This window comes from Hemitrygon akajei, chromosome 5, assembly GCF_048418815.1.
Source record: "Hemitrygon akajei chromosome 5, sHemAka1.3, whole genome shotgun sequence".
NCBI classification, from domain to species: Eukaryota; Metazoa; Chordata; class Chondrichthyes; order Myliobatiformes; family Dasyatidae; genus Hemitrygon; species Hemitrygon akajei.
The window spans coordinates 997,266-1,010,044 of NC_133128.1; the positions used below are offsets into that span (position 1 = coordinate 997,266).

A 12,779-nucleotide genomic window follows, 5' to 3' on the forward strand; every position below is an offset into this window, starting at 1 on the left:
GGGTGAAATTTCCAAACAACACCTATGAACAGGTTTGGAGATAAACTGATGAGAGAAGGGGGCAGAACTTCATAGACTCCAAATCTGAAGGTAGTTCTTGATAGGGGGCAGAATGGTCCAGGACGAATTTCAACATCACAAGGAGATGGAAACAGCTACTTGCAGGTAGCCTACATGTGTCAAGGGAAGCAGTTAATTATGAAAGAGAGAGTACCCAACGCCAAGGTGTTCCTACAAGCAAGTAGTAAAACTACCACAAACCCAGAACCCTAAATGTCAACAAATAGATGTTGCACAAACAGACGTGGAACTGATAATAGGGAACGAGCAGGTGCCTATGGGCGACTCGTGGCAGCAGAGCTCTCAATGGATACGATTAAATACTCTTGTTTCGGCCTGATACAGCTAAAAAACACAACATCCTTGGAATGTGCTTAAAATGGACGGAAACAATACTGATTGTAAATAGATGCGTCCTCGCAGGATTCCACGGAGGAAGCATGGCTGCAGGTCAGGGATACAAGTGCGTTTAAGGAAACGCGTTTTAAACTCCCAATACCGACTATCTTGCTGGCAAACGTGCAGTCTCTGGTGAATAAAATCGATAATCTCAGAGGTAGGGTGCTGAATCAGAGGAAATCTAGGACCGTGTGTCCTTTATTTCACGGAATCCTGGTTAACCACTTACGTACCAGTTTACTATACACTGTCGGGATAGATCTATAGAGTCTCTCAAAAGCAGAGGTGGAGGAGTATGCCTCATGATCAACTCCTATTGGTGCAGAAAAATATCAATGCTGTCCCAATTCTGCTCACCAGACCTGGAGTATCTCACAGTTAAGTACCGTCCATTTTAACTACCACGGGAGATTTCTGGGATCATTTTGGTAGTGGTATACATTCCACCTCAGGTAAATGTCAAGCAGGCTTTAGATGATTTGAGCAATGGGATCAACATGCACGAAACAATGCATCCTAACACCTTCACCATCGTTTTGGGAGATTTTAACCAAGCCAGTCAGAAAAAAATCACTAAACAAGTACCATAAACAGATCATGTGCAATACCAGAGGAAACAACACACTGGACCATTGTTACACCACCAAGAATGCCTACCGTGCTATTCCACATCCTCACTTGGGAAGTCTGATCATCTGGCTGTACTTCTATTCCGAGTACAGGCAGAGACTGAAGACTGCAGCACCAGAAGTGAGGACCAAGAAGGCTTGAACAAGAGAAGCAAAGGAGCGCCTACAGGACTGCTTTGAATCAGTGAACTGGACTGCATTCAGGGATTCATCTTTGAACCTGGATGAGTATGCTGCAGTTGTTACAAACTTCATTAAAACCCGCTGACCCAGGTCCATACCAGAAAACCAGGTATGACTTGTGGGGGGCCATTTCAAGGGTGAAGAGACAATTTTGAATTAGGTTTGAGGTGACATCGGATGAACGACAAATTCTGGCAAGGTTTGCAAGACATTACTTCCTGCAATGCAAAACCCAATAGCATGAATGGCAGCAATCTCTACCAGATGAACTTCTATGCCTGCTTTGAAAGGGAGAATACAACTACAGCTGTGAAGATCCCTGCTGCACCTGGTGACCCTGTGATTTGTCTCAGAGGCCAATGTTAGGCTCTCTTCAAAAAGGCAACAATCATACTTGTGCCAGTGCCTAAGAAGAATAATGTGAGCAAACACGAGGAAATCTACAGATGTTGGAAATTCAAACAACACACAAAATGCTGGTGGAACACAGCAGGCCAGGCAGTATCTATAAGGAGAAGCACTGTCGACGTTTCGGGCCGAGACTCTTCATCAGGACTAACTGAAAGGAGAGATACTAAGAGATTTGAAAGTAGTGGGGGGGAGGGGGAAATGCAAAATGATAGAAGACCGGAGGGGGTGGGATGAAGCTAAGAGCTGGAAAGGTGATTGGCGAAAGTGATACAGAGCTGGAGAAGGGAAAGGATCATGGGACGGGAGGCCTCGGGAGAAAGAAAGGGGGGGGGGGGGTGGGGAAGCACCACAGGGAGATGGAGAACAGGCAGAGTGATGGGCAGAGAGAGAGAGAGAGAGAGAGAAAAAACAACTAAATATGTCAGGGATGGGGTAAGAAGGGGAGGAGGGGCATTAACAGAAGTTAGAGAAGTCAATGTTCATGCCATCAGGTTGGAGGCTACTCAGCTGGTATATAAGGTGTTGTTCCTCCAACCTGAGTTTGGATTCATTTTGACAGTAGAGGAGGCCATGGATAGACATATCAGAATGGGAAAGGGACATGGAATTAAAATGTGTGGCCACTGGGAGATCCTGATTTCTCTGGCGGACCGAGTGTAGGTGTTCAGCAAAACGGTCTTCCAGTCTGCGCCGGGTCTCACCAATATATAAAAGGCCACACCGGGAGCACCAGACGCAGTATACCACACCAGCCGACTCACAGGTGAAGTTTCGCCTCACCTGGAAGGACTGTCTGGGGCCCTGAATGGTGGTGAGGGAGGAAGTGTAAGGGCAGGTGTAGCACTTGTTCCGTTTACAAGGATAATGTGAGCTGCCTTAATGACTATAGCCCGGTAGCACTCACATCTACAGTGATGAAATGCTTTGAGAGGTTGGTCATGACTAGACTGAACTCCTGCCTCAGCAAGGATTTGGACCCAGTGCAATTTGCCTATTGAAACAATAAGTCAACTGCAGATGCAATCTCAATGGCTCTTCACGTGGCCTTAGACGACCCAGACAATAAAAACACCCATGTCAGGATGCTGTTCATCGACTATAGCTCAGCATTTAACTCCATCATTCTCACAATCCTGATTGATAAGTTACAGAATCTGGGCCTCTGTACCTCCCTCTGCAATTGGATCCTTAACTTTCTAACTGGAAAACCACTAATTGTGCGGATTGGTGACAATATCTCCTCCTCGCTGATGATCAACACTGTTGCGCCTCTGGGGTGTGTGTTTAGCCCACTGCTCTACTCTCTCTATACCCATGACTGTGTGGCTAGGCATAGCTCAAATACCATCTATAAATTTGCTGATGATACAACCATTGGTTGGTAGAATCTTAAGTGGAGATAAAAGGGTGTACAGGAGCGAGATATGCCAAAGAGTGGAATGGTGTCGCAGCAACAATTTTGCACTCAACATCAGTAAGACAAAAGAGCTGATTGTGGACTTCACACTCCGGAGCTGATATGTTATCTGTTAAGCGGGGTGCCATGCGCAATCCTAATCCGATGAAAAACGGACGTGGGAGCACTGAGAAACATTTGGAAATCTCCAGGAAGGCCTTCTTCGTTGCTGCTGCTGTTGTGAGGTCCGGGTCTCTGCTGAGATGAACAGGTCCCCAGTCCTCGGGGTCGCGTTGCCCGTGGCCGTTGGTGGGGGCGTCTTAACACACTCGGCGGAGGATGGTGCTCGGAGAAGCTGTGCTGGAAGGGATGGTCGGCGGCTCGGAGGTTTCACGGACTTGGAGTCTGTTGCGGTCCGCGCACTTTCAATGTGTGCTGTGTCTGCGAGGCTGGGTTCGACAGAGCTTTGCGTGCTGCGTCTGTGAGGCTGAGTCCGGTGGCACCATGGAAGTCCATAGTGGGGGTATTCCCTTCTGCCGCCTGCATGGGATGACGAGTCTATCAGGACCCTGAGGACTTGTGGAAACTGTGCGGTGGTTTCTTTCGAACTTATAGTCTTTTAACATCTTTGGACTATTTTTACTGTGCCCATGGTCTGTTTTTTATTAATTATGCTATTGTTTGCATTGTTGTAACTATATGTTGTAACTACGTGGTTTTGTGCAGGTCTTGTAGCTTTAGTTTTTGGTCTTGTTTTGTCTGGTGAGTTTGGAGCTCCTTTCTGGGGAACGCGCTAAGATGGTAGCACGATATTAATACGCAGCAGCCTCTCCGGACTCTGGATTGGGGATTGCCAAACATTATGTGGATTCTCTGGTGTAGTCTGTTTTGTCATGTGCTTTTGTGATATCATTCTGGAGGAACATTGTCTCATTTTTTAACTGCATTGCATTTGTGGTTTCTAAATGACAATAAACTGAATCCTGATCCTGATCCAGAAGTGTAAGACGAAGGAACACATACCAATCCTCATAAAGAAATCAGAAGTGGAGAGAGTGAGGAGTTTCAAGTTTCCGGGTGTCAAGATCTCCGAGGACCTAACCTGGTCCCAACATATCACCGCAGCTATAAAGAAGGCAAGACAGTGACTATACTTCATTAGGAGTCTGAAGTCATTTGGTACGCCAACAAAAACACTCAAAAACTTCTACAGATGTACTGTGTAGAGCATTCTGACAGGTTGCATCACTGTCTGGTATGTGGAGGAGCTACTGAACAGTCCTGAAAGAAGCTGCAGAGGGTTGTAAATTTAGTCAGCTCCATCTTGGGTACTAGCCTACTATTGAGTGGTTCGACACCAAGTGGTGTCTCAGAAAGGCAGCATCCATTATTAAGGACCTCCAGCACCCAGGGCATGCCTTTTTCTCACTGTTACCATCAGTACGAGGTACAGAAGCCTGAAGGCACACACTCAGTGATTCAGGAACAGCTTCTTCCCCTCTGCCATCCGATTCCTAAATGGACATTCAACCAGTGAACACTAGCTCACTTTTTAAATATTTATCTTATTTCCATGTTTGCACTATTTTTGATGTATTCAATATACATATATTGTAACTGATTTACATTTTATTTATTATTTTTTCTCTCTTCTTCTATATTATGCATTGCATTGAACTTGCTGCTGCCAAGTTAACAAATTCCAAGACACATGCCGGTAATAATAATACCCTAATTCTGAAGCATAGGAGGACATGGGGGAGTCACATCAGAAGGGCAATATGGGGCCACTGGCAGACAGGACTGAGGAAAATCTCAAAGCATCTTACACATAGAGGATAACCAGAGGAAAAAAAGAGAACCATTTAATAGGAATCAAGGCATCAAACTGCACTTAGAGTCAAAGAATGTAGGCAAGATCTTAAATGAATAGCTCTCAATTGTAGCCTTCAAAATGTTGTAAGAGTATGTGCGTCATCAGCCACTGAAGAGAAAGTGAGGAGAACAGATACCTGTCCTCATTAAGGGGCAAATAGCAGAAAGGCCAAGCAACTTCAAGTTCCTGAGCATCAACAGAATGATGGAATTAAAAAGGCATTATCTTCTGCCCTCCAATCACAAGAACAAACCCAGCAGCTCAATTTGAGATGAAGATAATGTTCACTACCTCTATAACCATCTCTTCCACACCTCTGGGATGCAATTCATCAGATTTTACCTGAAGCATGCCAGCACTCTATTTAACATAGTCAAACTCCAAAAAACTATTCACAAATCCCAATTCATGTATGTTATATGTGGAAAATGTGGGGAATAGCCTGGGAGTTATTGGAGTTTCAGTAATAATCATTTCCTCCAGTTCCTCATCCTCACTGGACCCATGGCTCTCTGTTGTTCCTGCTGTTGTTTTCATCTCTGAAGGCACAAGTCATTGTTTAATTCCTCTACCTCCTTCTCCATTTCAGTACTTATTGGTGCTGTTGCTTAATTCCTCCTGCCATCTTTCTCTCCAATCTGCTTCCTTTTCCATTTCAGTACCCATTGCTGCTGCTAATTTAGTTTGGTGCTTCTTGCCATTTTACTCTTTAGTGTCATCAAGCTCTTGGTTCTCCTTTGCCAGGTCCTAATGCTCACAATCAGCAGGCACATTGCTATTTCCAGCAACTCTATTTAATACTATCTTTGACATCCTGCAGCCATGGGCAGCCCACGTTTCCTCGTGGGTTTAGGGAGATTTTTGCCAATAATGCAACTATTTTTTAAATGCTAACCACTACTTATTCAATGTTCCACCCCAACCAATCACAGACATATTTCTTCTAATTCTACTTACATTTCGAACCCTAGTTCTGGACTGAATTACATCACTTTTGAACTCATAAGAATGAACAACACTGATGATTCTGGAGTCACGAGCACAAACAGATTAGATCTTACAATTGCGTGGTGGTTTGTTTTCCAGTGTCAAGACTAACTTTCTTTTATTTAGCAGAATTTAAATTCTGCAGCTGCTCTGTGGGATCTGAGCATGTATCTCTTGACTGGATTAACAGTCCAGTAAGAAGCAGTGCATTAACGTGATGCCAATACCAGTGACACTGCAATCCACTGCAGAATTGGAAGCACTCTGGAACAGGCATATCTTATCGCATGTACAGACACAGAGCTAACTCATTCATGGCAGCTGTTACATTGATGGTACGATTTTTAAAGTCTGTCTTGATAATCTAAACAAGGAGAGCAGCTCACAGGTGCTGCTATCTAGAGTTTGAACCATACTATGTTTCTGCAAATTGTTCACACTACCATACAGAGGATATCGGGATCACCTGCAGGTACATGGAAGGGTTTTGATGCTGCCATTTGATTTTTGACATTAACACTTCTCGTGACTGGACTTCAATGGCAATGGCATGACCTACATTTAATGCCCTTGAGAAGGTGGGAGTGAGCTTCTGCCTTCTATTACTACAGTCCTCCACGTGAAGATGCCGCCACGATGTTGTTGGAAAAGCAGTTCTAGGTTTAGACCCAGTGATAGTAAAGGAACAGCATTATTTTTCCCACATATAGTAACTGAGAGATGGTGGAATTGTTCTTGGTGACGATGATGTAAACAGGAGCGTGTCCACCACCCCTTCCTGCACTTTTTGGTTTGTTGACACTCAAAGAAAGATTGCTGTTGCTAGGCTCTCTATCTTCCTGCTGAGGAGACCAGTGCACCACACTCCTGATCATGCCTTGTAGCTAATCAGCTGTCAGCTGGCAAGTCACTCACAAAGTAACATCACCATTATGAGCCAGCAGAACTTCTGGTCAATGGAGATCCCTACAATGTTGATGGTGGCAACACTAGTGCTAATGTACTGCAATAAATGTGTGGATGACATGCAAAACAAAGATTTTCACAGTACATGTGACAATAATAAACCAATTTAACAATGCATTTGCTGGTTTCTGCATCACTGTATTTCAACTTACTTTTGCTGAATGCTTGACAGCTGAGTTATAATTTTTTTTTGGGAGACCAAATTTAGAGCTGTGTAACAGAAGTGAATACTCACCCCATTTCATACTGTCTGCAACAGGCTTCTCTGAAATCAGTCACGGGTGAGAGCTCTGCATGGATAGGCTGTCCATTAAACCAGCGGTTGTTTAGATCATTCACTGCCTTTTCTGCATCTTCTTCATGGCGAAACTAAAACAAAGTGGGAGAATGGGATTCACAGTGGGAATCTTTGCAGAAATAACAAGCAGGATAGACAAAGGAGAATCGGCTGATATTGCGTATTTGGATTTTCAGAAGGCCTTTGACAAGGCACCACACAGTAGGCTGCTTAGCCAGTTACAGGAAAGATCCTGGCATTGATGAAGCAGTGGCTGATTGGCAGGAGGCAAAGAGTGAGAATAAAGGGAGCTTGTTCTGATTGGCTGCCAGTGACTAGTGGTATTCCACAGGGGTCTGTGCTGGGGCTGCTTTTTATGCTATACAGTGAGCCCTCCTTATCCGCGAATTCAACCAACCGCAAATCACGAAAACCTGGAAGTGCTCTTTCAGCACTTGTTGTTCGAGCATGTGCAGACTTCTTTTTCTTGTCATTATTCCCTAAACAATGCAGTATAACAACCATTTTACATAACATTTACATTGTATTAGGTATTATAAGTAATCTAGAGATGATTTAAAGTATAGGGGAGGATGTGCGTGGGTTATCGTGGATAGGTATCGAAAAAAATCGGAAGTTCTCTTACTAAGTAAGTCGGAACATGCACATCCGGTATTAAATGTTGTTGAATAACAACATTTTCTTCTTTGGAAAAGTATGAAGTGATGCACTTTGGAAGGCAGAATACAGGGTTAATAGCAGAATTTTTAATTACAGGGGAACAGAGAGATTTTGTGTTGCCAGTCCGTAGAAACTGTCAGGGGAAACAGGAAGGATAATCTACCAGAGGAAGCTGTAACGAGCAGGTCCCACCACTAAACACATCTTTCTCTCCTGCGCACTTTTTGCAGGAATCACTCCCCACTTGTCCATTCATCCCTCTCTAGTGATCACTCTCCTGGTACTTTGTAAACAGTGCAAATGCCATTCCTGCCCCTACATCTCCTCCCTCACTCCTATTCAGGGCCTCAAACAGTCCTTCCAGGTGACACTACACCACCTGTGAGTCTGTTTGAGTCACCTACTGTATCTAATGCTTGAAACATAGAAACATAGAAAATAGGTGCAGGAGTAGACCATTCGGCCCTTCGAGCCTGCACCGCCATTCAGTATGATCATGACTGATCATCCAACTCAGAACCCTGTACCTGCTTTCTCTCCATATCCCCCCCGATTCCTTTAGCCAAAAGGGCCATATCTAACTCCCTCTTGAATATAGTCAATGAACCGGCCTCAACTGTTTCCTGTGGCAGAGAATTCCACAGATTCACCACTCTCTGTGTGAAGAAGCTTTTCCTCATCTCGGTCCTAAAAGGCCTCCCCTTTATCCTTAAACTGTGACCCCTCGTTCTGGACTTCCCCAACATCAGAAACAATCTTCCTGCATCTAGCCTGTCCAATCCCTTTAGAATTTTATACATTTCAATAAGATCCCCCCTCAATCTTCTAAATTCCAGCGAGTATAAGCCTAGTCGGTCCAGGTGGCCTCCTGTATATTCGTGCAACCTGATGTAGGTTGGGAGATTGCTTTGCCAAGCTCCATTTGCCAGGAAAAAAGGGATCTCCCAGTGGTCACCCACTTCATTCCTGCTTCCCATTCCGAGATGTCAATCCATGGCCTCCTCTACTGACACGAGGCCACATTCAGGTTGGAGAAGGAGCAAAACCTTATATTACATCTCGGTAATCTCCAATCTGATGGCATGAATTGTAGCGATGTGCTACACACAGCGCTGAAATAACGACACGCAGTCGGTAAGTCGTTTCGAGACTAGTTTATTCAAACTTTGCCGTGCTGGCATTTAAATCCCTAGCACCCGCCCTCTCCGGGCGGAAATGACATTGTAGGTGCATTACCAAAGTCTCCCCCCGCGCGCTGGCTATTTGTGAGCCGGTTCGCCTGCGCAGAAAGTGGGTCGCCACATAACCCGCCCCCCCCAGAACCGGCGATACACCCCCCAATGTCCACAGTCTGGATCAGCCTCTGTTTGGGAGGTCTGCCTCTGCGCCGCGGTGCCTGAACCTCGACCGGCTGCGCCAAGTCCACATGGGCTGGTTTGAGTCGGTCCACCGTGAAAACCTCCTCTTTCCCCCCAATGTCCAGAACGTACGTGGACCCGTTGTTGTTGATCACCTTGAACAGCCCCTCGTACGGCCGCTGTAGCGGTGCCCAGTGTCCGCCCCTTCGTACAAACACAAACTTACAGTTTTGCAGGTCGTTGGGTACATGGGTTGGGGTCCGTCCGTGCTGTGAAGTTGGTACGGGGGCCAGGTTGCCGAGCCTTTCGCGTAGCCTGTCCAGGACTGCTGCGGGTTCTTCCTCTTGCCCCCTTGGGGCTGGTATGAACTCTCCCGGGACGGCCAGGGGCGCGCTGTACACCAACTCGGCTGACAAGGCGCACAGATCCTCTTTGGGCGCTGTACGAATTCCAAGCAGGACCCAGGGAAGCTCGTCCACCCAGTTAGGTCCTCTCAGGGGGGCCATGAGAGCCGACTTCAAGTGACGGTGGAAGCGTTCCACCAGTCCGTTCAACTGTGGGTGGTAGGCAGTTGTGTGGTGCTTGCTGAAGAACGCCCGGGGTTGCCAGCGCCCCTCGATGAGCTGCTCCAGCACCCCACTGACTGCTGTGTCGGATGCGTCCACCATGAGGGCGGTCAGAACGTCCGTTCTGGGGTGCACCAGCATCGCAGCATCTGCCAAGGCTTCCTTGGCTTTAACGGAAGCAGCCGCGGCCTCCTCGTCCCAAGTAATAACCATAACCATATATAACCATATAACAATCACAGCACGGAAACAGGCCATTCCGGCCCTCCTAGTCCGTGCCGAACTCTTAATCTCACCTAGTCCCACCTACCCGCACTCAGCCCATAACCCTCCACTCCTTTCCTATCCATATACCTATCCAATTTTACCTTAAATGACACAACTGAACTGGCCTCTACTACTTCTACAGGAAGCTCATTCCACACAGCTATCACTCTCTGAGTAAAGAAATACCCCCTCGTGTTTCCCTTAAACTTTTGCCCCCTAACTCTCAAATCATGTCCTCTCGTTTGAATCTCCCCTACTCTCAATGGAAACAGCCTATTCACGTCAACTCTATCTATCCCTCTCAACATTTTAAATACCTCGATCAAATCCCCCCTCAACCTTCTACGCTCCAATGAATAGAGACCTATAATGTCCTTGCCTTTACCCGACATCAGGGTGTACAAAGGGCGCATGATACGGGCTGCTGAGGGGAGGAAACGGTGGTAGAAGTTCACCATACCAATGAACTCCTGCAGGCCTTTGACCGTGTTGGGCCGGGCAAAATGGTGGATCGTGTCTACCTTGGCGGGCAGAGGTGTTGCCCTGTCTTTGGTAATCCTGTGGCCCAGGAAGTTGATGGTATCGAGACTGAACTGGCACTTGGCCGGGTTGATCGTGAGGCCGAAATCACTCAGGCGGGAGTAGAGCTGGCGGAGGTGGGATAGATGCTCCTGGTGACAACTGCTGGCTATAAGGATGTCGTCCAAATAGATGAACGCAAAGTCCAGGTCACGTCCCACTGCGTCCATTAGCCGCTGGAACGTCTGTGCGGCATTCTTCAGGCCGAACGGCATTCGGAGGAACTCGAACAGGCCGAACTGGGTGATGAGTGCTGTTTTGGGGATGTCTTCAGGGTGCACCGGGATTTGATGGTATCCCCGGACGAGGTCTACTTTGGAAAAGATTCTTGCCCCGTGCAGGTTTGCTGCAAAGTCCTGTATGTGCGGCACAGGGTAGCGGTTTGGAGTGGTAGCCTCATTCAGTCTGCGGTAGTCGCTGCATGGTCTCCAAACCCCGGCTGCTTTGGGCACCATGTGCAGGGGGGAAGCCCATGGGCTGTCGGACCTCCATACGATCCCCAATTCCTCCATCCTCTTGAACTCCTCCTTCGCCAGGCGGAGCTTTTCCGGGGGGAGCCTTCGTGCGCGGAGGGGTGGTCCCTAGGTCGGAATGTGGTGCTGTACCCCGTGCCTGGGCATGGCTGCCGTGAACTGCGGAGCCAGAATCGATGGGAAGTCCGCCAGGATTCTGGTGAATTCGTTGTCCGACAGCATGATGGAGTCCAGGTGTGGAGCCGGCAACTTGGCTTCACCCAGGGAGAATGTCTGGAAAGTCTCGGCATGTACCAGTCTTTTCCCTTGCAAGTCGACCAGCAGGCTGTGAGCTCGCAAGAAGTCTGCCCCCAGGAGTGGTTGGGCCACCGCGGCCAGTGTGAAGTCCCATGTGAACCGGCTGGCGCCGAACTGCAGCTGCACTGTGCAGGTGCCGTAGGTCCGTATCGTGCTGCAGGTCCGTATCATGCTGCAGGTCCATATCGTGCTGCCGTTTGCAACCCTCAGGGTGGGTCCTGGCTTCCTGTTGCGGGTGTCGTACCCCGTCGGGGGCAAGACGCTGATCTCCGCTCCGGTGTCAACCAAGAAGCGGCGTCCCGACTGTTTGTCCCAGACGTACAAGAGGCTGTCCTGGTGGCCTGCCGCCATAGTCATTAGCGGCAGCTGGCCCTGGTCCTGGCAGGGCGGGCGACAACGGCGGGCTTCTGTGCCCCACCGCTGGTGGTGGAAACACCACTGTTCACTGTCCTCCTCATTCCTGCCGGGCCTGGTTTGGTCCGCTGTTGGGCACGTGGCCTGGTAATCTGACCAACGGACGCCACGCTCTCCCTCTTGGCTTTCCACAGCACGTCTGCCCGGGCCGCCACCTTCCAGGGGTCACTGAAATCTGTGTCGGCCAGCAGCAGATGTATGTCCTCGGGCAGTTGTTCTAGGAACGCTTGCTCGAACATGAGGCAGGGCTTGTGTCCGTCAGCCAGGGACAGCATCTCGTTCATCAATGCTGACGGCAGTCTGTCTCCCAAACCGTCCAGGTGAAGCAGGCGGGCACCCCGCTCATGCCGTGAGAGGCCAAGGTCCCAATGAGCAGCGTTTTGAATGCTTCATATTTGCCTTCTTCTGGGGGCGACTGTATGAAATCCGCAAACTGGGTGGCCGTCTGCTGGTCAAGGGCGCTCACCACGTGGTAGTAACACATGGAATCAGAGGATATCTGCCGAATCTGGAACTGGGCTTCTGCTTGACATGCGTGGTCGCAGCGTCCAGAAAGTCGGCAGTTTTAGCGAAACTGCGTGAACAGATGAAGAGTCGGTCATCTTTGGTCCAAATCCCGTTTGGACCGTCAGGGTCACCAATGTAGCGATGTGCTACACACAGCGCTGAAATAACGACACGCAGTTGGTAAGTCGTTTCGAGACTAGTTTATTCAAACTTCGCGGTGCTGGCATTTAAATCCCTAGCGCCCGCCCTCTCTGGGCGGAAATGACGTCGGAGGTGCATTACTAAAGTCACCCCCCGCGCGCTGGCTATTTGAGAGCCGGTTCGCCTGCGCAGAAAGTGGGTCGCCACAGAATATTAATTTATCCACCTTCACCATTCCCGTTTTCCTGACATCTTCTTACCTGCTCACACATGGGGTTGAGATTGCAAAGGCCCGTAATAAGGGTAATGACA

The 12,779-nt window shown here is 48.1% G+C and overlaps 1 protein-coding gene across 5 annotated transcripts in view; it reads right to left on the reverse strand.

Annotated features, from left to right (window-relative positions):
* u2af1 (U2 small nuclear RNA auxiliary factor 1) overlaps positions 1-12,779 on the reverse strand; it is a 90,336-nt gene that overhangs the window by 15,970 nt on the left and 61,587 nt on the right. For all 5 annotated transcript variants that reach the window (XM_073044740.1, XM_073044738.1, XM_073044742.1 and 2 more), the window contains one exon: positions 7,143-7,276. In XM_073044740.1, coding sequence (XP_072900841.1) covers positions 7,143-7,276 — 134 coding nt within the window. The remainder of the gene's footprint in view (positions 1-7,142; positions 7,277-12,779) is intronic.